This window comes from Hyalella azteca, unplaced genomic scaffold, assembly GCF_000764305.2.
Source record: "Hyalella azteca isolate HAZT.00-mixed unplaced genomic scaffold, Hazt_2.0.2 contig6677, whole genome shotgun sequence".
In the NCBI taxonomy this organism is placed as follows: Eukaryota; Metazoa; Arthropoda; class Malacostraca; order Amphipoda; family Hyalellidae; genus Hyalella; species Hyalella azteca.
The window spans coordinates 136121-163929 of NW_025936831.1; the positions used below are offsets into that span (position 1 = coordinate 136121).

Genomic DNA, 27809 nt, shown 5'->3' on the forward strand with positions numbered 1-27809 from the left:
TTACAGTCGGATCTTATTGTTTCTGAAACAGTAGAATTGTCAGAAATATTAACTGACTCACCGATCCTACTCTCAGATTTGCTTTTGTCCAGCTTTGACGATTTTTCTACACACTCTTGTGAATTCACCCTCGACTTGGGACCTTTTTGAAACCGCGCGTTCTTTGAAAGGGACTTAGAATATTTTGATCTTGGCTTAGAACGCAAATCACGCTCAAATTTATCTCTAAGACTAAGTCGAGTGCTTGGAGCGTTCCATAATTCTGGGCTGTTGAATCGCCTTTTGAGGTGTGTTCGCTCTATGATGGTGTGATCTTCCACGCCAAAAGATATGATTGCACTCGACACTGGACGCGATGATGGAAGACTGGCACTTGCCAGCTCCTGGAGAGTGGGAACCTCACAGAAAATATCGTCATTCTGCGAATCCTGAAGAGACTGAGTGCGGTTGTACACCGTTGGCAAATCAGCAATATGTTTTGGAGCAAGAATATCATTCAGAGCTCTTTCATGTCTCACTATGTCGTCATCTTCGAAATCGTTGTGCTCAGAAAATTTGGTTAGTTCGACAATTACTTCATTCTGAATGGAGTCTTCGATCTGATTTTGAGGAGCCAATTCCTTCGGTGACGCCAGGACGTCGCGTTCGATGAGCGTTAGGTCCAAACATTCCTTTTGCGGTGACAAAGCTTTAAGCTCGCCAGCAGCGCTAAAGAGCTTGCAGATTGCCCTTGTAGTGCTCGGAGCCAACGTTGGCAATGCCAACTCGAGTTCTCTTGATTCTTGAGTCTCTTCTTTAGGAAATAATTCTGCCGGATTATGACAAGATGGGTTTTCGACATCAAGTGATGATGAGACCACAAGGCTGTTCAACAACTCTTGAGTGCTGGCGCTTAACGACCGCAGAAACTGAGAGTTAAGTGCAAAACTTGACTTGGAGAAAGTAGGACTGGGTGATGGTGAAGCTACTGGTGTTGAAATTTCCATTACATAAAGCTCTTGGGACGCAAGAGGATGCAAGTGCATAGCGGAGCAGTTGACGAAATCTGACGAGGAACTCAAATCTCTGGGTTGAGGAGAGTTGGGATCAGAATGTGCCTTGATTGTGGGCACAAAATTGTTTCCTTCGATCCTTAACTTTCCAACTTCAGCTTGCTCCTCCATGTTTTTCAGCTCGGTCGTCTCGATACCTACGCCAAGTGCATTGGACAAAGGGAGACCGCGGTCTCGTTCCTCGTCTACAAGTTGGGCATCAAAAGTCTCGTGAAAACTTGAGTCGTGGTTCTTCATTTGAATTCCAGATTTGGTTGCGATGGGAATTACAATACCTGCAGTTGTTAGATGCTCATCGATTCGATGACACTTCGGTGTTACTTGTATAGTTGTCTCCACAGAAAACTGTGTACACGATTCATCAACAACAACTCCGTCAACTAATAGGGAATCTGCAGAAACTGACTGCGAATCATTAGTAGGCTCTCCATTAATATGAAGCTTTTCGCTAGCGAGATCAGCATTGTAGCTTGATTGTTTTCGGGCTATTTTTTCTCTCTCGCCTCTCAGTAAAAGATTAGAAAGAAATTCACTGTCAATATATTGTCTAATGCTCTCGGCCTCTTTGCAGAGCTCAAACACGCTGTTGTCATCTTCATAGAGTGAGATCCTGGGGCTTCTAGGGCTGATCGACGAGCTACTGCGGCTTCTTTTGCTCACGCTTGAACTTCTGGAGTGTGTGATGGGACTTTGTTGGGACAATTTTGGGCTTTCTAGAGAAAGGTTCGACAAACTATACCATGTGTCAGAAAACAAAGTTGTTATCACTGGCTTATCACTTTTCAGTTCAGGTTTATACAATGAATTTTCAATAGGGTGAGGAATTTCATCTGAACTTGAAGATCCAATTGCACAATCTAACTGATGAACGGGGAAAATAGGAGCTCCTCTTTCTTTTATATTAAAATTCTGCTGTTGATTTGCTTCGGTCGTTGAATTTGGTTTAGATTCAGTTGATAATCCAGCATGTAATCTCAATTCTGACTGAGGAGGTTCAATTTTGTTACCAGTTTCTGCAGCAGTAAGCAAATCAAATTTGTCATAAGCGGAAATTACTTGAGAAGAATTTTGTATGAGTTCTCTTACATTTGAACATAAATCATCTCTCGGAAATAAGGCGGCAACGGGGATAGTGTTATTCAATCCCATGCAATTCGAATATTTTTTAGAATCGACTACCGTGCTTTCACCTACTAATGCGCTGTGCGTTGTAGCAGCTTTTTGAAAATTCGGAACCTCAGAATTTTGACAGAATTTCAACTCAGTTGGAGAGTCATGCTTTGCAAACTCACATGCATCTATGCAATATTCGTTCTTAGCAGATTCATGGATCACGATTTGAGTTGTGGTATCATTTATTCTTTTCATTTTTTCATCGGCAGTATTCAGTAAAACTTCATCAGATGGCGAGAGCACACGATCTGCTTGATAATCATTGAAATTTTTATCTTCAGGGAAATTCGTAGAACTCGAGGCTTCAACTTCATTTTGTTTGGCTACATGGTCCGCACTCAGCTCTTTAGATTTTTTACGGGCTTTTACTTCACTTATCACGTTCCTCACTTCTTCTGTATGGGGAAATTTTTTCGCTTGTTCAACACTCATAGCATCATTTTTCGATTCAAAATTGTTGTGCAATTTAAAATCGAATGTGTTGGTGACTGAAGTATGAATATCAGCGGTGACAATATTATTCTTGCAGTACAGAATCCCCGGGGCAGTTTCGACAGCCCTGGGGGACCGGTCGCCCGGTGGTGGGGTGCCCCGTGGGGTGACGGCGTCCATGGGCAGCTCAGGCACGTCCTTGTAGTCGTCGTCGTCGCAAAGCTCCGTGGATGTGCTGTCGCTGGTAGAACCCAAGCTCCCCTCCTCTGGAAATTTGTGGTCTCCTGTTAATTGGTTGACATTTCGTTGGAGGTAAAATTACACTGCGAAATGTTAATGATCCAATTCATGAAGGCTGTTGTTGCCATTGTGTCAGGAGGGAAATTTAATTTAAAATATTGAACAACGATTCTAAAACTTTTGCTGGAGATGTAGGTTGATGATTCCCGAATTATATCAAGGGACTAGGAACGATATCATAATCAGTTTACTCCTGTTGGTGATATAGAAAAAAAATTTAATAATTAATTAAATATTAAATTTAAATTAACGTATTTACATTTAGAAAGCCATCACATAGGCTGACCAAGTTCGATCTAGCCCATAGAGGAAAAATAATTTTTAAATATTTAGTCACATCGTTGTATTCTTTTTTTCATCCCAGCAAAATCGTATTTCAGTACCTTAAATTTTTTAACGCTGCTATTTCAAGTAATTTTATTTTCTCGCATTTAGAATAACCCCAAAAAAAGCAGCGGTTTAGCGTACTTGCGAATTTCACGCTCAAATTCCTGCAAGAACTTCAAAGCTAACAACGCCTGGTGAAATACTTTCAAAGAGTTTTATTTGATTAATACTACCTTCAACAGTATCAGGCAAGCTGTCAGCTATATATTATGTTCTCACAGAGTATTTTAATAATACTACCTCCAACAGTATCAGGCAAGCTGTTGGCTCTATATTATGTTGTCACGTAGCTTTCTAATAATACTACCAGTATCAGGCAAGCTATCAGATCATTATCAGGTTCTCAAATGGTTTTTTAATAATACTATGTCACATAGCTTTTTAATAATACTACCTCCAACAGTATCAGGCAAGCTGTCAGCTCTATATTATGTTGTCACATAGCTTTTTAATAATACTACCTCCAACAGTATCAGGTAAGCTGTTGGCTCTATTGGTGCCATCGAGCAGCTTGACGCCTGGCGGTAGCGAGGCTCGGCGAGTTCGGTTGGCGTCCTTCCACAGCAGAGTCTCCGGCTCGGGGCCCGGAACAGCCGTTGTGTGGTCTCCGATAGCGGGAACTGAAGAATAAAATTTAGTTTAGCAATTTTAGCAGCATTTTAGTTGAAATGTAAATTTTTTTTAATAAGTTGATTTATTTTTTCAAGTTCCGAATAGTTACCAACTTCACATAGTTTGGAGACTTCTCCCAATCGTTTTAAAAATTTATATTTTTAAATTGATTAAAGTTAAGTATAATTGAATAATGTATTCTGAATATCATATATATTTAAAAATTTGAAATAAATCGCAAACTATTAGATTACAAAAATATGAGTCGAACCTCTCAGGTACCAAATAAAATTTAGACCGTAGATCTTCAATTAAAACGTGTGGTGAGTGAATAGCTTTCCAATTCTTGCAGAACTTGCGATATTTAAGCAGAATCAAAACCTTAGTACTTATATTTATTTTTGGTCTTATATGTAAAACTTTGACAGTGGATTCATGAATTACTTGTTATGGGCGGGCATGGGTGGCCAGCGGCAGAGAGGCGCGAGTGGACGGATGGTGAGATTGGCAGGTCAGGGTCGCCCCTTGGGGTGCAGCGTGGAAGCTGACGAGAGTCTGATTTTGCGACTAGTGGGCGAACGGGTCCAGGGTAAGTGTAGACTGTGGGGGGCTGGATGTGGTGAGGGGAGATGATCGTCGTCATTCGTCTTTTGCGGTCCACCTGAATAGACCACGTTTTCGATAATTTTGTTATGTTATTACTTTATGTTATGAATAGATAGACTGTCGTGAAAATATCAGAAGAAATGGAACTGACATTTGACATCCTCTCGTTCACGGCATGCCATAAGCTATAAGCAGCTAGGAAAAAATATTGTATTAATTAAAACTAGCCTATTATTGCCAAACGTGACGGATATTTTGAAGTTCAATGCAGACCAACGACGCGAAAAAAATACCTTCTTAGGAACAGGTGGCACAGCTACCAGGCCTCTGGCAACCACTCTCTTGGTTTTGGACGTAAGAGCCGTCTTGCCTCTCAAGAGATGGTTCATCGTCAGCGGCTTTGGGTCGCTTGACGAATTTTTCGGGCTTGCATTCCCAAAATTACAATCAACGGACGCTCTTCTTAAATTGGACCCGAGATTTTGCTGGGAGCTCTCTTTGGTAGGAAAATGGGCTTGAGAACGACCTGTCAAGTTAGAGGCTATATTATAGGAGAGATTCGATGCAAACGATCGAGTGAAGTCACTCATGTCGCTGGTGAGATTGCCAGCCAAACTGCTGGGTTTGCCAGCCGTACACCTGTGATGCTGTTGGCTTGTCGAGCCGCGACGTCTCGATGCACAGCGACCGCCATCCCCCATGTCCATATTTATTTGCGATGCTGCAACGAGCCGTGCACGTCATAGAGGCTTTTTCAACGCAAGTACTAGGTAAAAATAACCGCATGCATAGAGCTTGTAAACAACGAGTTGAAAAAGTGCTGGATATAGGAAGAGTGCTCTGAAAAAACTTCGGACGTGGGTGCAAGAAATTACCGTCATTCATGTAAATAATTCCACTTTAAGTTTAGAAAGTTCATGTTTGTTTGTTCGAAGCTTGGGGTGGTAAACGAACAGGAGTTATTCGAACGCGTTTCAGCAATACCTATGAATTCGGGATACTACATGGACCTGAAATGTTATTTTCTGATGGATGGTTCACGACGCATTTTACACGACGTGGAGGGATTTAATAAATACATTAAAATTTATTTATAATTTAAATAACTTATGTACAAGTTCAGCATGCAAATAAAAAATGTTTAATTAAGTTCAAAATTGCAGCTTGGAAGATCAATGTTCACTGAGTGTCTGAACAGATCTGCCTTTTAATAGCATTAATTTCTGGGACAGTTTTTTTAGTTAAGTAAACGGAAGATATTCCAAGCTCCAAGTAGTTGCAAATTTGTCATTGAAACTTTCATTGCAACAGCATGAATAAGTTGTGGGTATAATTTAGTGTTTGAAACATATTTAAGGGGTTTCATAAGTAATGAGAAACTTGTCCCTAAAATTATTTTTATGCTGTCGCGGTTGTTGAAACATAATCCAGCTGTGCTCTTACGACGCGCAATTGATCTCTAAAGCCCATATAGATTCAGAAAATAAACTGACAAGAACGTGAAAAAATGTCACGAAGAAGAAAATACACAGACGGTTATATGCATAAGATGGTAAAATCAAAATACACGCATCGTGCAGACATCCAAAACAGCGAGCTATTTTTGAGAGCGCCATGTTCCAACAGGCCACCTCATCGGGCTCAAAGAGATGTAAATAAAAATTTTAAAATGCTCTACCATGAATTGGAGGACGATTTTCACGTGAAAAGACGTACGAGCAACGAAATGCATGGCCAATCCTAGTCACTTTTGATAGCAATTTTTAATAGACTAAGGATTTATTATGAGTACAGAAGCGCTGCTAGTCTTGAGCTGACAAGCCGAGAACAACGAATAATTTTAGTGTAAATGTCTTGAACGTCAGTCAATGTCTCATCATTATCATTGTATTCGAGAAATAAAGCTGCCGCTTAAGGAAATATTTTGAGACAGTAAAATTACTGTTTTACACTTCATTTCATCAAAAAATTGTCTAAAAATGTTTTGGATTCGATCGACGTGAAACAAATATGAATTAACTACAAGCATTTTGTTAGAAGCCTTGATAGAAATAATGATTAGAAAGAAAACTTCTGCAAAGCATGTTGTTGACCATGCTAACGAAATAACTATTATGCAACGAAACCATGCTAACGAAATAATTTTGTTATACGTTTGTTGCGTTTCAATAAAGTGAATATTTGAAAGTATATTCATGCTCGGGAAATCGAAAGATCTTGTGAAATAACTTATTCATTAAACTATTTTTAAGTAAACTGTAAATTTTTTAGTGGAAATGCAACTTATTCATTCAACGTGTTTTGTACCAAGTATATATAAAATAAAAAGTGATTCGTTTTGAAAGTGATTCAAAAACACGCTTTAGTGAATTAAGAATTAATAATTCTATTAGCATGCTTTTTATCTGCAATTATTATTATTGGTTAACAGATTTTTATTTTTCGATAGGATATCAGACCTTGAAAGCAACGGATCCCTCGGTTTATACCCCTCTGTAACACTGAGTAGTTGAGTAGTTTAGTTTCTTTAGGCGAAAAGATCTTCAGAAACAAAAAATGTTTCAAAATTTCAAGTAAAACACATAATCCAGTATCACAAAAAAACGTTCGACAGTGAAATGCTTTTAGAACTGAAAACATAAAATTTGTCATAATTGGCAAAAAATTCAGATATTTTTAAAGAATTCACCCGCAAGAATGACATGGGCCTGTTTCTGCCGCTCTCTGAGCCTGGCGTATTGCTTCTTTAGAGCCGAGATGTCCAGGTTTGGGCGCGACGAAGATTCCGCTTGCGTGGCTCGGAGGTTGAGCGGTCGAGGTCCGCTCGAGTCGTTCGAACCTGAAACGAAAACATATAACTCAGTACTCACTGCAGTGATTGACAGAGAGCGCATTTTCTCATCGACGAAAACGTGAAGTCACGGACGGACAGACAGGCGGACAGACTGACGGCCAGACGGACATGGCGAGCACAATAATGCATTTTTTCCATAAATGAAAAAATGCGCTAAAAACAGTACGATCAAAACGATTATTATCCTAAGCCTTAAACGCCAAATTATCCTTAGCCATTCGTATCAAGTTCATGCATGTATGAGAATGTCAATAAAGCCATGCAGACAAAGATCGCGGGCAGAGCTTGCATAACAAAAGTTTAGTTTCATGTTTATCAGTTACAGTCATAACAATTATGAGGAGTAAAAAAAGTAAAATTTAGGAATTTTCAGTTACTCTGGAAGAAAAACTCGATCTATTTTTTATACCACTGAAAATCCTGATTTGTAAACTATTTGAATTTCATAAATAATAATATAAAACTGTCATTAATAATAGGCAATAGGGATGATTTCATTTTGAGTAAGGCTGAAGTTAAAAGCAAGAATTTTTGACACCAAACCTCCATGAATTAATTAGAATATTGCATTCATATTTTAAAGTTCGTTGAAATACAATAACATAAACTTGAAACTCTGCTTACAAGAATTAATAATATAATCTCTCTTATTCATGATTCAAATTTATTCACAAAAATATATCAAAACTTTCGATCTCGCTTGTAATTTCAGGCCTTAGACATTAAGATCTGAAATATTCAGAGCCACTCACTTTTTCTAAAAATTCCAGATAATCCAAAGGCGGCAGCAATGGCCACCTTCTCGTTGGTAGAATCGTCATCATCGTCTCCGCTCTCTTCTTCGTCATCGTACAGTAAATGGAGGCGCCGTCGGGCCGCAGACGAGACAGACGAGACCGACGAGACAGAGGGCACGGCCAGTGACCATGGCGTGATGTTATACGCGTACCGGTCCCTCAGTTCCGTTAATCCCGGTAGCGGAAACGGAGCCATTCCAACGATGCTCTGAGTGCAACATATCGAAAGTTAGTTCAGCCAATATCACTGAAAAATATAACTCAGTACTCACTGAAGTGAGTGACAGAGAGCGCATTTTCTGGTCGACGAAAACGTGAAGTCACGGACGGACGGACGGACGGACAGACAGACAGACAGACAGAGAGAGAGACGGACAGACAGACAGACAGACAGAGAGAAAGACGGACAGACAGATGGACGGGCGGACATGGCGAGCACAATAGCGCCTTTTTCCCATAAATGAGAAAATGCGCTAAAAACTGCGCAATCCCAACGATGCTCTCAATGAAAGGTATTTAAAGGTAACGCCATTTATTACGGTAGTAGAAACGAGGCCATTCCAACGATGCTCTATATACAACATATTCATTATGTAGTGACATATATACCGGTAATGGAAACGGAGCAATTCCAACGATGCTCAATGTACAACATATTCAGAGCGAGTTCAGAAAATCGCTGCAAAAACAGCACTGTCCCAACGATGGTCTAAATACTAGATGTTTGAAGGTAGGGCGATTAATTTCGGTCATGGAAACGGGGCCATTGATTTAAAAGATGTTCCAAATAAAAAATATTCAGATTCAGTTCGACAATCCCGGTCACAAAAACGGGACTCTTTCAGAGATGCTCTGATTGTATGAGTGAGAGTTTCAACTCATAAAATGACACCATTAGACGACATCGAACTGACATTGATTGGTATTTCAATTATATTGAACCGCAAGTTAGATTTTGTTAAATCTATGAGACCATGAGAGTTATGACCATGTTCAATCCAACAAGGGTCCCTGCGGTGCCTTAGCTTCAAACCATGATTACCGATAGGAAAGCCATCGGAGCGAGACTTTGCAAGCCATTATTCATTTACGCTGGCTTAAAGGCCCAGTTTGCACTAATAGCGTAGATCTTTTATACAGAGCTTCTTCGTTCAAATGGGAATGAATTATGAAAACGATGCGACTGCATAAGTAAGGAGGCGGTGAAAAACAAACATTTACAACGACCACAAGACACGATCGAATGTGATCGAACTGTTTGACGCGTACCTATATTCAAAACAGATTTCGGAACAGTAGGCAAACAGGACACGGCATCAGCATTTTCAAACAAATTTAGGACCAGCTTTCCAAAATACGTATGTAAGACAGAATATACTAATTTCGATGAGGAGTTTTGAGGAACAGTGGTCTTTAACNGATGATCTTTAACTCACCTACACGAGGGAGGTTCTTGTAACGATGGTCTTTGACTCATCTGCACGCGGGAGGTCCTTGGAACGATGGTCTTCAACTCACCTACATGAGGCAGGTCCTTGGAACGATTGCCTTTGACTTACTTGCACGAGGGAATTAGGAGGGATGGTTGAGGGTGACGAAAGCATTTCCCTCGTGAGGCCGGCCATTTCTGTGTAGAATTCGTCCGCTGACTGCACTGCAAGGATGCGTCTGAAAACAAGTTTTAGAAATTAAAGCGCACAGGCAAATAGAGTACTGATCCTGCTTCTGCTGGTGGACGAATGTTGACGAAACTTGCGTGAAGCAAAGTGAAATTCTTCGAGATAATGGATAAAGTGGTTCAGAAAGATTCTAGAGGTAATGAAATAAAACGATGCCAATGATCAGAAAGGAAAAACTCAACGGTTACGGTGCTAGGGTACGCACACAGTGAAAGCAGGTTGCCAGCGTGCTGGTTACCTGCTCAGGCTGGCGCCTGAAACCATAGAATACAGAAGCCTATTCGTACAGGTTTTCACTGTGAACACTTACATTATTATCCTATGTTCATTCTTGTGGCAGGTTGGAGCAGGTTGCAAGCGCGGGCAAACCTGCTTTCACTGTGTGCGTACCCTTACGTCATGGAAATTTGAGTTAGGAGCCAACAGCATGATAAAATAATTTTGAATTGAGATCTGCATCTGGTAATTACTGGTTGGTTTGCGATTGAGAATTCAATGAATAATGGCAAATGAATGAGCTCGCGTCTGTTGTTCACTATTTGAATTAGCGAAATTGAAATTTAATTTTTTAGACTAGATGTTTAAATCCACCGATTTTACCAATCAAACTATTCGTCGATTGTTGAGCATTATATATACAGCGAAAACTTCGTTTAAAGCCATGAAACCACATATCATAACACTTAATTAACTCTTCAAAAACATAATTAGAAAATAAACAGAGTGTTGACGTATCAGAATGTTCTCTAATACTGAAAGACCAGTGGTAGCATTCAAAATTTATTTTCCAAATGTCTTGAATACAGTTATTTGTCCATTCGAAAAAAATAATAGAAAAATGAGATGCAGTAACTGCCTTGTTTATAAGGATTCGGTGGGAGGGAAGTAATATCAATTGTAACGTGATATGGCATCAGCACATAAACCATTGAAAACATAGCCTGAAATTACGGATCGTATGATGCGTAGAAGTCAGAATTGTTCTCCATCTAAGACAGCTTCTTATTATATACCCACGGAGCAAGTCTGTCCCAGAGTGCGAGAGCCGTTCTGAGCAGGACTTCATTGCCTTGCAGGAATGTCAAGTCCCAGACTCTCATGACCGTCCCCTTAGGCAGGCAGTTGCTGAACAACGTCAAGAACCACTGCATTGTAAATACGTTCGTCAACGGGGGTTCGTAACACGTTCCTGTTGGTTGTGAAGAATAATGTAGGCATTGAGAGTGTCAAGTTTGATTGAGAGTGAAAAGTTCGATTACAAGAACCTATGCAGTTTCAATAGGTTTTTTAACGGAGGTTATTAACACGTTCCTGTTGGTCGTGAAAAACTATCTGAGCCTTGTGAGTATCAAGTGAAAAGTATAATTATCAAGCAATGAATGTCATGTCAGCATTCGAGTAGAACAAAAATCAACCTACTTTTTGACTTGGAAGTAATTGGTGATAATCCTGTGATGATCTCCCAAATAAATGTGATAATCTTGCTTAATATTAAAAGTGAAAACGAGTATTTTCTTGAAATTTACTTCTTAGCTAAGTGAATCGTGAGTGGGTTATTTTTTAGTGACCCGGATAATGGTTTCAACGTGCAAATAGATTGTAAAGTGCTAGTTTAGAAAACGAAAACGTTTATCAAGCTACAATCGAGTCGTTTTATTTACAAAAAGATTCATTTCAAAAACAAAACCATCAATTTTTTTCACGAGGTCAATATTATAACACTGTTCATTAAGTTCTCAGTTTTCACCAGATACCAATATTTTCGGACTGCACATTAAATTTGGATTACCCTCTGGTAATCTCATAAATATAGCTATAGCTACTCACAAGTTACTTCAAGTATAGTTTACAGTATTTTCACTGTTAAGTTTACATGTATTTCGTGAGGAACACTCTAACATAATGCAGTAAACTGTCTCACCCGTGGACGAGTCGGCCGCATTTTGTCTGAGGTAGTCGAGGTGTCTGGACAAGGTCGGCAACCTCATCCGAAGAAGGTCCCGGAAGACGGCCATGTCAACCGACAAGCCACGCAAGTTATTCGCGAAATAACTTTCCGGCAGAACCCCCTCGATGAGGTAGATCATCACCTGCACAAGATGGGGCTAAACTGCAACAAACACGAAGCATACTTCATTGGATATCTAACCTGCTCTTAGATACTACTAATGAGCTCTTCAGAACCTGCCACCCAAGCTACGTTGAGCCGCGCAAGGGAGACCAGCAGATTCATGACATGTGTTTCGTGTGGTAATATATAACGAACGTCGCCAGGTAGCTGAGGATTTTTTCCTCTCAAGAACGGCTTTGGCGTGTCTCTTTGGCTAGTAAGTAACTCGGGAAATCGAGATGAATTTGAGGTCATATTGCGGAACTCTTTGCTGCCTCTCATCTTCTCGACGAATCCAACCAGCTTTTTAACGAGAATATTAAGGAAAATTTTGAATATTGTGTCCACATTGATGACTATTAACGCAATAATTAGTCCGACAAGAACTGCTGCCGTCATGACGCCCGCGCTTGCAATCAACATGCTACGTAAGATGGCCCATAAGATGTTTGTTCCGTAAATGTTTTCTCCATCCGCGGTGTGAAAATATTCTTCCTCCATTGTCGAAAATTGTCAGCATTCGAGTTTGATCGTGATAGATTCCAAATTTCTGGCATACTAATTGTTGACCGCTCCGATATCTTGGTCCATGAAGTATCATGCACTTTATTCTCAATCACGCAGCTTCAAAAATTATTAGTATGAACTTAACTAATTATAAAATTATAACTAATTAATAGTAATTCTTCTTATGAAAACCCTTGATTCCAGCCCGTCATCCATAAGTTGAGAATAGAATTTTTGCTGAATTCCACTCGGCACAAAATTGTTGAGGTCGTCAATTTTTTTTGCAAACGAGGCCTAAACAATGTAGAATCTGGGATTTATTTATTATCTGGAACACATGCAATTGAAACGCCTAAAAACTCAATAAATAGCCCCATGTTAGCCCTTAGTGGCGTCATTCAATTAGTTGTGAAAAATCTAAACCTCGATATCTTAATAAAACCTCAAATAATGAATTATATTATGAATGCATTAACATTGAGAACATGTGCCTCCTAATGGTAGCAGGGGTATTTTATCTCCCACTTTGAATGCCAATAGATAATTAATTATATTAAATGCATCATATTATAGGACATGAGCGGTGTAACTTGCGTTGGGCTAGTTTGGTTCACACTTACGATTCTCGTAATAGTAGTTGGGCAAGTTTGGCTCTTTCTTTCAATGCCAATAAATAATGAATTAATATTATATGCTTCAGATTTCAGCACCTGAACCTTGTAATGGTAGTTAGGCGAGTTCGAATCCCAATTTCAATGCCAATTAATATTGAATCTACATTGATGACAATCAACGGCGAGTTCGAATCCCAATTTTAATGCAAATTAATATTGAATTATATCATATACATCAAACTCGAGCATATAGGCCGCGCGATAATAGTTAAGCGAGTTCCAATCAGACTTTTAATGCCAATTAAAAATGAATTATATTAAATACATAAAATTTAAGCATACCCCAGTGAAAATTTACAGACGCGTCAGCTTCTGATTTGGATTACCAGAAGCTTGGGCGACTCTATAAATTTTGTTGGGGTAGGAACCGCACAATACTACTTAAGCTAGGTTGGCTCTTACTTTTAAGGCATGGCTCTCATTCTTGTCGACCTCCTCGAGGATGATAGCGGCCAACATGTTGATTGGGCGATTCTAAATTTTGTTAGGGTAGGGAACGCACAATACTAGTTAAGCTAGGTTGGCTCTTACTTTCAAGGCATGACTCTCATTCTTGTCGACCTCCTCGAGGATGATGGCGGCCAACATGTTAAAGCCTTGGCAGTATCCCACTGCTTTGTTCCAGCGGCTGTAGGCCAGCAGCACGCGTTTCAGCATCGCTTGGTTAGCGGTCGCGTCGTCGCCGGTGAAGAGCGAGCAGCCGGTGCGGTGCAGATCCTGCTTGTAGGCAGCGCTGTTAATTTATATATCAAACAATCTTACTTCCAATGGGTGTATTTTTTTGAAAACCTACTAATGTCTGTTACAAAAGTCAATCAAAACGGAATTTCCGTGTAATATATCTTACTTCCAGTCTATATATTTCTTGAAAACCTACAAATGTCTGTTACAAAAGTCGATCAAAACGGAATTTCCGTGTAATATATCTAACTTCCAATCTATATATTTCTTGAAAACCTACAAATGTCTGTCAAAAATTTCAATCGAAACGAAATTTTCACGTAATAGGTCTTCTGTGTTGCATGCACCCCTTGTACTTCGCTTTGATAACGTTTCTAAAGAGTCTTTTTCTCCAAGTTTCCATGATGAAACGTAGAAAAAACACGAAAGCTTAAATAGGTAAAATGTAACTGAAAATTTTGAATGTATTTTGTTTGTTTCACATAGTTTCTTACATCATCAACAGTGCATACAGGACTATTTTACAGAGAAGTAAACATACATTAAATTTGCGCAATTATGCAATTTTTCCTTATCGATCTTCATTATGGTATTGGATTTGTTCACGTAAGTCGCGCGGTAGCGGAAGACGGTAGCGGTTGTAATAATAGCGTAAATGACACGTTACCTCCAAGTATACATGAAGTTTGCGTGTATTATTGTTGTACCAACATGTTTCCTGATTCAGCTTTTTATGTTGCCTACATCTGAAGATCTCAAAGTTCTTGCGTGACGCTAACATTCAAAACATAGATTATAGCCAAGACCATATCTATACTACTGTCATATAACACAACCATACTACTGTTAACAAATGCCAAGGAGATTCTTCGCATTATGTCCGCTAATGTACTATTATGTCTATAGTCACCGTCACCGTAATTAGGTACATTTTTTCAAAGTATTTAATTGCAACTCTTAGTCACTTTGCTTTTGATCAGTGATCAGTTTCCGCACTGATTTCTGGTGGCATCAAGTGCAATTAATTCTCAACGCTCGTAACTTAACGTCGTCATGGTTGGTGCGTTCATTGAAGCAACGTAGCACGTCATTGCACGTACCTTGACGATCTGGTCGCCTAGCTCGTCGTTGTCAGGGTTGGTACGTTCATTGAAGCAACGTAGCACGTCATTGCACGTACCTTGACGATTTGGTCGCCTAGCTCGTCGTATTTTTAATAATACTACCTCCAACAGTATCAGGCAAGCTGTTGACTCTATATTATGTTGTCACATAGCTTTTTAATAATATTACCTCCAACAATATCAGACAAGCTATCAGCTCTATATTATGTTCTCACATAGCTTTTTAATAATACTACCTCCAACAGTATCAGGCAAGCTGTTGGCTCTATTGGTGCCATCGAGCAGCTTGACGCCTGGTGGCAACGAGGCTCGGCGAGTTCGGTTGGCGTCCTTCCACAGTAAAGTCTCCGGCTCGGGGCCCGGAACAGCCGTTGTGTGTTCTCCGATAGCGGGAACTGAACAATAATATGTATTTTAGTATTTTTAGCAACATTTTGTACATCTCAGTCCCTTTTTTCCCATAATCAATGAATTTTTTCGTTATAATTCGAATATATTTCTAACAAATCGGATATTTTGAGTTTCGAAAAGGTAATATACATGGGTATACCCTAAATTTAGTAATGACTAATGCGTATGATATTTTCATTCTGTCTTAGTGTCACTTTCGACTTGCATTAAACATAGACTTAGCACTTAATCATTAACGTCCGATAAGTTACTTCAACGAACTTTCAGACAAATTCCCTATAAATGCATTACCATAGAGAATACGGTCTTGACACCACGCTGCCTGATCGGCCTAACGAAATAAATATGGGGTAAAACTTATTAACTTGTAGTAGACACAAGGCGCTAAAAACTCAAGTGAGAAATTTCGTCCTTGAAACATAAACAATAGCACATGAGATATTGTCCTTCTTTTTTTACAATTTTTGCCATTCTTCATCACTCGATTTATAGTGGGTGTCATTCCTCTCTAACTCAGAAAATATAACCTTGCAAACTGAAGTCAACAATAGTTGACGAAAATGCGTTTAAAATACAAGATACACACCTTCCTATCAAACACTATAGTTAAAAGCATTTAAAAGATTTGTTCATGAGTTGGTTTATTTTTTTTCAAGTTCCAAATAGTTACCCACATCACATAATTTGGAGACTTCTTCCAATCGTTTTAAAAATTCATATTTTTAAATTGATTCACGTTAAGTATAATTATATAGCGTATTCTGAATATCATAAATATTTAAAAATTTGAAATAAATCGCAAACTATTAGATTACAAAAATATGAGTCGAACCTCTCAAGTACCAAACAAAATTTAGACCCTAGCCATACCTTCAATGAAAACGTGTAGTGAGTAAATTACTTTTAAATTCTTGTAGAACTTGCGATTTAAGCAGAATCATAACTTACGTACTATTCTATTATTTAAATAGTACTATATACTATTTACGTACAGAATCATAACTTACGTACTATTTATTTTTGGTCTTATATGTAAAACTTTGACAGTGGATTGATGAATTACTTGTTATGGGCGGGCATGGGTGGCCAGCGGAGTAATATATCTTACTTCCAATCTATATATTTCTTGAAAACCTACAAATGTCTGTTACAAAAGTCAATCAAAACGGAATGTCCGTGTAATATATCTTACTTACAATCTATATATTTTTTGAAAACCTACAAATGTCTGCAATAAATTTCAATCAAAACAGAATTTCCATGTTATAGGTCTTCTGTGTTGCATGCATGCTATGCACTTCGCTTTGATAACGTTTCTAACGAGTCTTTTTCTCCAAGTTTCTATGATGAAACGTAGAAAAAATACGAAAGCTTAAATAGGTAAATTGTAACTGAAATTTTTGAATGCATTTTGTTTGTTCCACATAGTTTCTTACATCATCAACAGTGCATTCAAGACTATTTTACAGAGAAGAAAATATATAATAAATTTGTGAAATTATGCAATTTTTCCTCATCGATTTTCATTATGGTATTAGATTAGTTTACAACAGTCGTGCGGAAGCGGAAGAAGGTAGTGGTTGTAATAGTAGCGTCAATGACACGTTACCTCCAAGTATAAATGAAGTTTCCGAGTATACTATTGCGGTGCCAACATGTTTCCTGATTTAGCCTTTATGCTGCCTACATTTGAAGATCTCAAAGTTCATGCGTGACGATAACATTCGAAACATATATTATAGCAAGACCATATCTATACTACTGTCATATAGTAACCTTGCTAACAAATGCCAAGGAGATTCTTCGCATCATGTCAGCTAACGTACTATTTTGTCCATATTTCCATAATCAGCGTCACTGTAATTAGGTAAATTTTCGCAAAGTATTCAATTGTAACTCCTAGTCAATTGATCAGTGATCAGTTCACGCACTGATTTCTGGTGGCGTCAAGTATAATTAATTCTCAACGCTCATAACTTAACGTTGTCAGGGTTGGTGCGTTCATTGAAGCAACGTCGTACGTCATTGCACGTACCTTGACGATCTGGTCGCCGAGCTCGTCGTCGTCAGGGTTGGTACGTTCATTGAAGCAACGTCGCACGTCATTGCACGTACCTTGACGATCTGGTCACCGAGCTCGTCGTCGTCAGGGTTGGTACGTTCATTGAAGCAACGTCGTTCCACCTCCGGCCAGTCAATTTGTCGCGCTCGTAGTTGATGCTCTGCCAACGTCAGCCACAACTGCGCGTAAAAAAACGGCCGTTGCTCATCGAGTTCAACTGTACACAATTGACTGGATAATAAGACGAAAATATGGCTGATATTTTTGTTATTGTTCCTGTCAGTATGTTATGTTACACAGGTTTCACACTTAGAAGCTTTAGGCCCGCAACGTAATGAGTTCAGTAGCTCAGGTTAGTTTAATGGATAATGAATGGATTGGATTGGATATAAACATTGAGAGTGAAGCATCTAATTAGAAAAACCTAGCAATTGGATGGGGTCGAATGGCTATAATTTCTATCCGAACATGCCTTTAAAAACGAATGCATGCAAATAATTACGCCCAAATACACCTATTATCCCATTCCCAACACATGTGTGCAATATGAGTGTTTTTAATCGCCCCTATTGATTGAATGCCACTGGTTTCCATATTCATACAATAATTTACATAAGCTACATGTAGGCATAATTCAGCTATATTTATTTTAGAATCCAACGCAAGAAATTGTTTTATTTTCTACAAACAGCCCACATGAAGCAGTACCTCATTGTAGTGCGCAGGGCGATGTTGCGTTGTCTCGCCACACCCTCCGACCACATTTATAACGCACTCAAAGAAATAAGGAGATTTTGCTCCTGACCAAAATTAGCCAATAAAATAGCGTATCATTGGTATCAATGATATGTTAAGAAAGTTTATCACTATTTGGACTATACGACAATATTTATAACGCACTCAAAGAAATAAGGAGATTTTGCTCCTGACCAAAATTAGCAGGTAAAACAGCGTATCAATGATATGTTAAGAAAGTGTGTCACTATTTGGACTATACGACCCATTAACTCTTCTGCTTCTAACAAACTCATCAGAAGGATGCGCGTGTGTCGAAAGGACCACGTATTTCTTACTTTAATTTGGTGCAAGATTTCGAGTTCTTCCGACCTGGCGCAAAATGAAGCTGATTCCTGGAACAGGAAAACTGGACCGAGACTTACACTGTGAAAAATTTATGTCTCATTTATTAAAGAAATATTGGCATACTTTCTGCTTATAGCACTTGTACCCATTTTCTCGGGACCAACCTGGGTCAGGATGACCCACATAAAGGCAGTAATTACATCGCCATTCAGACAAAGTCTCACTCATTTCACTGAGAGTACATGATAGATTGGAAGCCTCGAATAGACGATAAGCAACGCAAGTGTATTATCATAGCGATGTCGGCGCTGAATAATAGGCCTGATGTGGCCTATTCGTACAAATGTGGCACAGAAAAACGGTTTTAGGTTCATTAGACGGTTTTAAATCAACGCTGAAGACGTGAGCATAAGCCAATTAATATTGAATCTACATTGATGACAATCAACGGCGAGTTCGAATCCCAATTTTAATGCCAATTAATATTGAATTATATTATATTCCTACATCAAATTCGGGCATATAGGCCGCGCAATAATAGTTAAGCGAGTTCCAATCCCACTTTTAATGCCAATTAACAGTGAATTATATTATATACATCAAATTTGAGCACAGGGGCCGTACAATAATAGTTAAGCAAGGTTGGCTCTTACTTTCAAGGCATGGCTCTCGTTCTTGTCGACCTCCTCGAGGATGATGGCGGCCAACATGTTGAAGCCCTGGCAGTATCCCACTGCTTTGTTCCAGCGGCTGTAGGCCAGAGATGGGGTCGAATGGCTATAATTTCTATCCGAACATGCCTTTAAAAACGAATGCATGTAAATAATTACGCCCAAATACACCTATTATCCCATTCCCAACACATGTGTGCAATATGAGTGTTTTTAATCGCCCCTATTGATTGAATGCCACTGGTTTCCATATTCATACAATAATTTACATAAGCTACATGTAGGCATAATTCAGCTATATTTATTTTAGAATCCAACGCAAGAAATTGTTTTATTTTCTACAAACAGCCCACATGAAGCAGTACCTCATTGTAGTGCGCAGGGCGATGTTGCGTTGTCTCGCCACACCCTCCGACCACATTTATAACGCACTCAAAGAAATAAGGAGATTTTGCTCCTGACCAAAATTAGCCAATAAAATAGCGTATCATTGGTATCAATGATATGTTAAGAAAGTTTATCACTATTTGGACTATACGACAATATTTATAACGCACTCAAAGAAATAAGGAGATTTTGCTCCTGACCAAAATTAGCAGGTAAAACAGCGTATCAATGATATGTTAAGAAAGTGTGTCACTATTTGGACTATACGACCCATTAACTCTTCTGCTTCTAACAAACTCATCAGAAGGATGCGCGTGTGTCGAAAGGACCACGTATTTCTTACTTTAATTTGGTGCAAGATTTCGAGTTCTTCCGACCTGGCGCAAAATGAAGCTGATTCCTGGAACAGGAAAACTGGACCGAGACTTACACTGTGAAAAATTTATGTCTCATTTATTAAAGAAATATTGGCATACTTTCTGCTTATAGCACTTGTACCCATTTTCTCGGGACCAAACTGGGTCAGGATGACCCACATAAAGGCAGTAAGTGCATCGCTATTCAGACAAAGTCTCATTCATTTCTCTGAGAGTACATGATTGATTGGGAGCCTCGAATAGACGATAAGCAACGCAAGTGTATTATCATAGCGATGTCGGCGCTGAAGAATAGGCCTGATGTGGCCTATTCGTACAAATGTGGCACAGAAAAACGGTTTTAGGTTCATTAGACGGTTTTAAATCAACGCTGAAGACGTGAGCATAAATGCTTCATTAGACCGCCATGATTGTGAAAACTGGCGAACTAATCGGCGATTTGGCCTTGGTGTTAACTAAGGCTCTCTAAAATGACTGTTAAGAACAAAAATGCTCGATACTCGTGCAAGACTAAGTTAATTCATCATTGTGTGACCAAGGTTTATCATTAGTTCAATTTGGTACTACACAGTCAAATATATGTAATTTTTATATTGAAAATTTCATTTAACGTCCCGTTCTGTCTAATGATTACAGTAAATAAATTATAATCCCAAGTAAATTATAAGTTTAAACGGAATAATCTGTGCATTGGGAACTCTTACAGCACCACAAATTCCTCACAATTCAACTTTTCTCCTCTGATGAGAGTATTTATACATCGAAAACACCAACGGAAGTCGAACGTGTGGTTAGCAATCGTTCGAATGAAAATCAAAATAGTTACAAGTTCGTAACTACGTCAGCCAATCACTGAAGACTTCCAAGCTAAACCCTCCAATCACTGACGATAAATCGGTCGCTACGTAACCTTATGACGTTACGTGTACTATAGCGAGCTTGGATAGTACGGTCATTTATCAGGATGCCATATATATGTTCCTCGTCAGGCTACCGGTGCATCACAAGTATCTGTAAATATGATTATTTGATATCAAAATCCGCGTCATTTGACTCTTAGTCACGCGTACTGCAACTTCATTCTCAGTGGCGAACTTGCATCAAAATCAAAGTATTTACCTTTATTATACCTTTAAAACCAAAGTATTTACTTACCATTTGAGTAGGTACTGTCAATCATTTTCGTATACGTACCAAAGTATGAAAATGAGTCACAATAGGGACACAAGATCGAGAGGCAGAGTGATGGACAAATGAGGCGTCGAATACAAATTGAGGACCAAGCTACCAAGCTACCAACATTCTTGCACATCACCTTAAGTCGCCGACTTACTCTCTTCCTGAACTCTGCCGGGATACCCTCTGGCAGTCTGGCACTGTGAAGCGTGTATCAACATTAAGTCGCCGACTTACTCTCTTCCTGAACTCTGCCGGGATGCCCTCTGGCAGTCTGGCACACATGGTCATGGCACTGTGCCACTGGCAGAAACCTGAGTCGCCTGGGGCAGGGACCACCGAGAAACGCATCCGCGTGTCCTGACCTGAAGCACTTCTTGTATTAACGAAAAAAATCTAGAATGCCTATAAAAATATGCCTATAAGAAAATCTCTATCAATCTGACAACAATGCCGAAAACAAATAATCTATATTGTCTGTAACAAAATATTACTAATGCCTAGAACAAAATATTCAAAATTTCAGTAACAATGATCAAGAATATCTATGACAAAGTATCAATGATTCCTTTGATACCGCAACGATAGATCAATAATAAAACCAATAGAAACAATCAATAACAGCTGCAATAGAATATCAATACTGCATTCAACAATAATCAAAAATACCACTGATTGCTATCAGAATATTTTACAAATATCAACAACAAAATTAAAAAATATCAGTGCAGAATAGCACATATAATTTCTCGGAAAAAAATATTCAACGGCAGCTCCATTGTTTGTTATATTACATGAGTTTGTAGGTTATTCTTGTTCATCAACCATAGATATGATATAGTTTAACGCATGTGCTTTATGTCTTGCGTAGGTCGTGTAAAGTGATAGAACGCTGAAAATGAAAATGAAATTAGAGTAAAAAAATTATAGGTATAAAAATCAATAGTTAAATCGATTACATGCATCTATTTAACGTACAGTCATCGTCTTAATATTTTGTTGCGTTGAAATAATTTTATAAATATTCTTATCAAAGTACTCGACGAATTGATATCAGCTGCGAAATTTCACCAATTTACATGTGACGAAATTGAAACAAAAAACAATATTTTTCCAATAGTGTGGCACCAGCAAACTACTGAAACGTTTCCATTTTTCTAGTATTTAATCGGTTCTAGGCATAGACATAATCGTGCAACCCGGAAAAACAAATTTACCATACCCACCCTCAAATTCAAGATTTTTCTCAACATCATTGTTAAATGAGAGTCTAAAATGCAAAAATGACCTACTCAGCGCGCTGGATAAAATTATTTTCTTGTCGTCATGCAGCCTCACAAGCCAAACTACGAGCATGCCAATACGAAAACCGAAAAAAAACAATACCACTGATTTGAAAAACAATACCACTGATGATACACAAAAACAATACACTGACACGCGTCTAATTTTGAAAAAAAAGGTATGTTATTTTACATACAACAACAATGGCACATGAACAGGCGTGAAAAGCTTCAATGAAACAAAAACATTTAATTTTAAATCTCGTCGAAGCATCTAAATCAATACAAAACATGCAACATCATGTAAACTGAAGGCGAACAGGAGTTTGATTCTAAATATTAATTCAATAAATTAAATAATAAATATTAATTCATCATTCTCACCATTATTAAATTTTCGAACTTACCGTATTTTCCTCCAGCCATGGACCGCAGCGACTGCAATATGGCCGTCATTTCAAATATTTGTTCAACAAAAAATTTTAACAAAAGTATAGTATAACTGTATACTATACTATTATTTAGTAAGTATAGTAAAGTATTTTACATGTTAATTACAAATGGTAAATTAAATGGAGTTTCATCTTAAAGGAAATCGCGTTCATGTCATTGCAAATGGACATAAACTGTTGCATGGCTGCTGCAAATTTTAACTTGTTCTACGAAAAACCTGTGCAAAAATCGACACATATTTTACCTTTACACAACTATACATTGGTTTTATATAGCGCGTTTCTCTTCCTAATTTTCACGTTGGATTTTCTCGAGAAGTAGACGCATTCACAACATTGCTTCCTCAAACTGCTAAAACTAAAATTCAAAAGTTCAATAAGCAAATAATCACGGAAAAAATAGTTTTCGAAACTCACTCATATTAATAATGACACTTGATAACTTTTCGAATTGAGCAACATTCCAACCGATGCTTGATTTGAACTAAAATCATTATTAAATTGTTGTAACTACAGCTTACACATTTCGTAAGCGGAAAACAAATGCGATTCAAATTTTTCTCGTTGAATGTCCAGTAAAATTTAAATTTTTGCCAGAAAACTTCTCTTGCATTGACAAAAAGACTAAAAAATTATTAGCTCGTGTAACGCTCATAGCTTCTGACTCGTTTGTGTTGAAATGACAAGTTTTAAACATTTTCTTCTAAAAAATTATATCAATGATCAGGAAGAAAACAAATGTTTATTTGAAGAAAATAGTACATCGGCGTCAATTGAGTGAGACCGTTGGCAGAAGCACCAAATAAAATTGAGAATAAATATTAATCATTTACCAAAATTAATTTTTTGAAACATGGGATCAGCTCTGTTACAATGCCGCAATACATCTGATTATCATAAATACGGCAAACTGTAATGCCCGAAAAACTAACTAACAATATGCATTTAACGAGTTTCATTCCAATTATTTATTATTTTAATTACGCAGAATCAAATCGAACTATCGGGCATCTGTAGGATGGTCAGAAAATGGTCGGAAAGTCTACGGACTGTGAGCCAAATATTTGCATATCTCTCCTCGGGTAATTTTTTCACGGTAATCGTTTAACTAGTGCCATGAACCAAATAGAGTATTGCATTTCTCCGTCCTACGTTCTATACATCACTTATTCGTCAAACAAAGACCTCTCTCTTGTCCAAACTTCTTCACGTACGAATAAATTTTACATGCATAGTGGTTTATCGAGAAAATTCGCGCTTTGACAAATTCAAAATTTGACAATCGTAAACATAACAATTTTCAACGAAAAAAAAAAAAACATATTTTCCACGCATGCACGAATATTCTATTTATCAACATGTATCTCGCGATGTATTTATCAAAATTTGCTAACCAGAATATAACTCGAAACAAACATATATGAAGGAAAACAAAGCTTGACCTTTGACCGCCTCTGTGTCAAGAATTCTCGAGTGGCTTCAAGCTTGACTTTCCATTGATCCACGACGCGTGTGTTTCGCACAATTGGTTATAAATCATAACCATAGTTTTATTCAACCTTATTTTGGGCAAATCTACGGTGGACAACAGATGTTTCCGTTAGAAAATGCTGAATAATAATCCGAAATTATTAAAGCGAAACTTGTTTTTTAGCAAAATTTATAACCGATAACGAGCGTCTTGAAACGACCATTAGCTCCCAATAAACAGAAATTTATTAAAAAATTTTATGATGAAAGCAAAAATTTTAACTGATCGCTGCGTAACACTAGCAAGAAGGCAATATAAGTTACCGCTGCACCATACGGAGTATTCCAGACGGCGGCCACTGCATTATCCACAAAGAATTTGAAATATTATTCCAAGTCAGAAAACTCGAATCGCTAACAATTCTAGTCGATAACAAATCATTTGGATCCTCATACAGAATAAAATTGGATGAGTGTTTCGACCAAAATTTCACGGAGTAATGCCGATAAATCCATCAATTTCACACAGGAAACATACGAGGTAATTGATGTAAAATTTTGTAGGTAACCTCTCCCTATGACCGTCCGACAAGCACTGAGCCAACACTGCTGCCCAGCATGTGGCGGCGATCGATGGCCGTCAGCTGCTTGTCGCGAACACGCCACAGAGGGCGCTGCAGTTCAGGCGCCAAAAACTCCTCATGTTCGTTTCATAAAGTTTCGAAAATTTTTATTTAAAGTCGTGCTTTTTATAAATGTTACAATTTGATTCATGCTGCTTAGTACAAATTTATTGAAGAAGCATTTATAAGACACAAATGAGCGCTCGAAAAATAAAAAACTAAAGAGCCAAGCAAAATAGGTAATCGTGAGTTAACTTGCCGTCGCAACGAGCAGTATTTTTGGAAAGAGTCTATTCCATCCGAGCTGTGCAATTTGGCTTGAAAATATTCAAAAGTGGAATGAACGGTATCCTCGACAATAATTATTGTATGCGTGACAACGAATCAGAATTTTTTTCTTTAATATTGTAGTGGTGTGAAGTTGCATTCAGTACATACTGACCTTATAACGCTATATCACCTTAACATTCAGGCAACACGAACATTTGATAAGTAAGCTCCACAAATTCAATAAGTAATCTCACCACACCGAAATAATAGGCACATAATCGTTTAATTATTGAGTACTAACCATTATTATTGACATCAGGTCTTAAATTTCCTAAAAAATTAAACAATGCATCAACTCGTCTCCAGCTCCATAATTCGGCATAAAATGAGTATAAATATCCTGAAAATACTATGCATGTAGAATATAGAAAGTTTGTTTCTTCTTCCCTTGAAACTTTAATTTACAACCATAAACGACCAGCAAATAATACATCGCAAAATTTACTTCATAGTTCCCAATAACAGTCACACTAAGCCTCAGTTGTGCAGCATTTTGCCAAATTTCCTTTCACCACAATTAAAAAAATTTGTAATAATGTTTAGAGGTACAGGCACAAAAAAAATACAATAGCCTTACATTTATTTTTAGTTTATCATAAAATTCTTCTCTAAAGAAAACGAAGAAAATATTTTAAGAAAACGAAGAAAAATTTCACGGACATCCCATTCTAATCATCACTTGTTTTAGGAGTCCAATTAATTGTGCAATGTCTATCAAGCACCTAGACTTACCAATTTTTGAATTGCTATATGAAGTACAATTTAACACATATAATGTATGATTGTCTATTTTGAGAAGTACTACCAACTTAATATCCGATTTCTATCACATTTTCTAGCTTAACGGTTAAATAACGGAAGTGAATATGATGTCTAATCTCTATCATGTACGTGTGACAATCGTAAATTCTAAAGTGATATCTACATTAAGGATCTGTGTTATGAGACTTTGCGCACAAATGTTTGAAAAAATATTTATGCGATAAAATTCAATTACCAACGCTCAATGCGATCAAGCTGAGAAGATAATTTGAAATTAGCACGGCAAATAACATAGTAGTTGTTCTTAATAAATGATAATGTCACATAAGGGAGAAAAAGTAAAGATTTTTTGCAATATTTAGGCATTTTAATATTATTTCCAGCTAAATGAATTCAAATTTGATAATTTGAATATAGCTTATAATAGTAACATTATTCGCAGAATCAATGCATTGTAACGTTATGAAGCGATAAGCTTAGTGATAATGCGGATATACTCTTAGTCCACCTGTTTTTTTACGACGATAAAGGACCAACTTTTATCTCTTTTATGCTTCAAAAATATAATACATTGTCTATCTGTTCGTTTATGGCTCCCAATTTGTGTTTAGTAAGAAGATGACTCAAATTTTTCATCCCCCACAGTATTATATCCCCTTGAAATGTGTCGTGCACAGTATGAACCTGTCATACCGAAACCTTTTAATTAATTTATAATTCTGTTAATTTTATTTTACTTACGACGCTTCTGCGAAAGTGCGTGCAGTAACGCCGTAATCATGTCGCAACGCTGCCTGAAATTAAATAAATATATACCGGATTAATTATGAAATTATGCTCAAATCTAGAGAGAAGAATAGAACAACAAAAACTCAATTCAAAACTTAATTCAAAAAGTTTATTCGCATTTATTCCGGAGCAGAAAAAACACTGGCGTCTTAATCTACCGCAAACATCGCCAGCAATTATAAGTAAGATTTTTACACAATAGATTAATTCGGAGCCAATTGAACTTAAATTAATTAATCAAATAATTTAATTCCAAAAAGTTACTTAACTGTACAGCAGATGTCAGCAACAGATTAGTTATAGAGAAATGCAATCGAGGGATATTGTTTTTCGCAAAAGTATTGATATTTACATATATAGTACCCTAACAATTACCAAAGTTGATGATCCATTCAGATGATAAAACTACAAACTAATGATGAAAGAAACGATAAATGACGTACCCATGGTTGAATTAATACAGTATTATTTCAACCATGGACGTACCTGTGAATGTGCATGCTTCGGTCACGACGTCGTAGCTCCTTGAGCAGTCGTGCGCCTAGGCCGGCAAGCCCCGACCGGTAGGAGGCTAACATCACCTGTAGCTCCTGGATGCCTGAGCAAGAAGCATAATTTATAACAATCAAATTTATTGAGATCCTAATGGTGAACAAACAGTTAATGCTGAATTTTATAGAGCTGGGTACTATAATTTTCAAAACAAGAAATAAAAATTGAACATCCATTTGTCTATATTTTTTACTAGTAACGCACTATGCGTATACGGCTGATAAGACCTCAGTAGTAATATTAATTCGCAGGATATAAAACCGAAGATTGGATTTTGAAAAATCCTGCCTATCTTGCTCGGATTTTGTTCAATGTTCGAAGTTGTGAATATTTTAAATTAAAATTAAAATTTTTAAATTTCTAATAACATTTTTTCTCACTTGCTCATCGAAC

The 27809-nt window shown here is 37.7% G+C and overlaps 1 protein-coding gene across 1 annotated transcript; it reads right to left on the reverse strand.

Moving 5' to 3' along the window:
• LOC108679155 lies at positions 1-27407 on the reverse strand. Its single transcript, XM_047880959.1, has 16 exons — positions 27351-27407; positions 26817-26869; positions 21393-21520; positions 17515-17640; positions 13715-13900; positions 11814-11982; positions 10910-11081; positions 9773-9881; positions 8169-8421; positions 7252-7401; positions 4856-5283; positions 4401-4617; positions 3806-3964; positions 2345-2923; positions 280-1327; positions 1-22 (listed from the first exon to the last, which is right to left on the reverse strand). The coding sequence occupies exons 1-16, from the start codon at positions 27362-27364 to the stop codon at positions 1-3; spliced, it is 3813 nt and encodes a 1270-aa protein (XP_047736915.1). The 5' UTR covers positions 27365-27407.
• Positions 27408-27809: the final 402 nt, after the last annotated feature.

Excerpts from the sequence above, each read along its gene's own strand:
- LOC108679155 (XM_047880959.1), bottom strand. Across the intron at positions 1,328-2,344 it reads CGAATATTGCATAGATGCAT|GTATTGTAATTCCCATCGCA; the intron begins GTGAGTTTGCAA and ends TAACAACTGCAG. Across the intron at positions 23-279 it reads GAGCGAACACACCTCAAAAG|AAACAATAAGATCCGACTGT; the intron begins GCGATTCAACAG and ends CTACTGTTTCAG.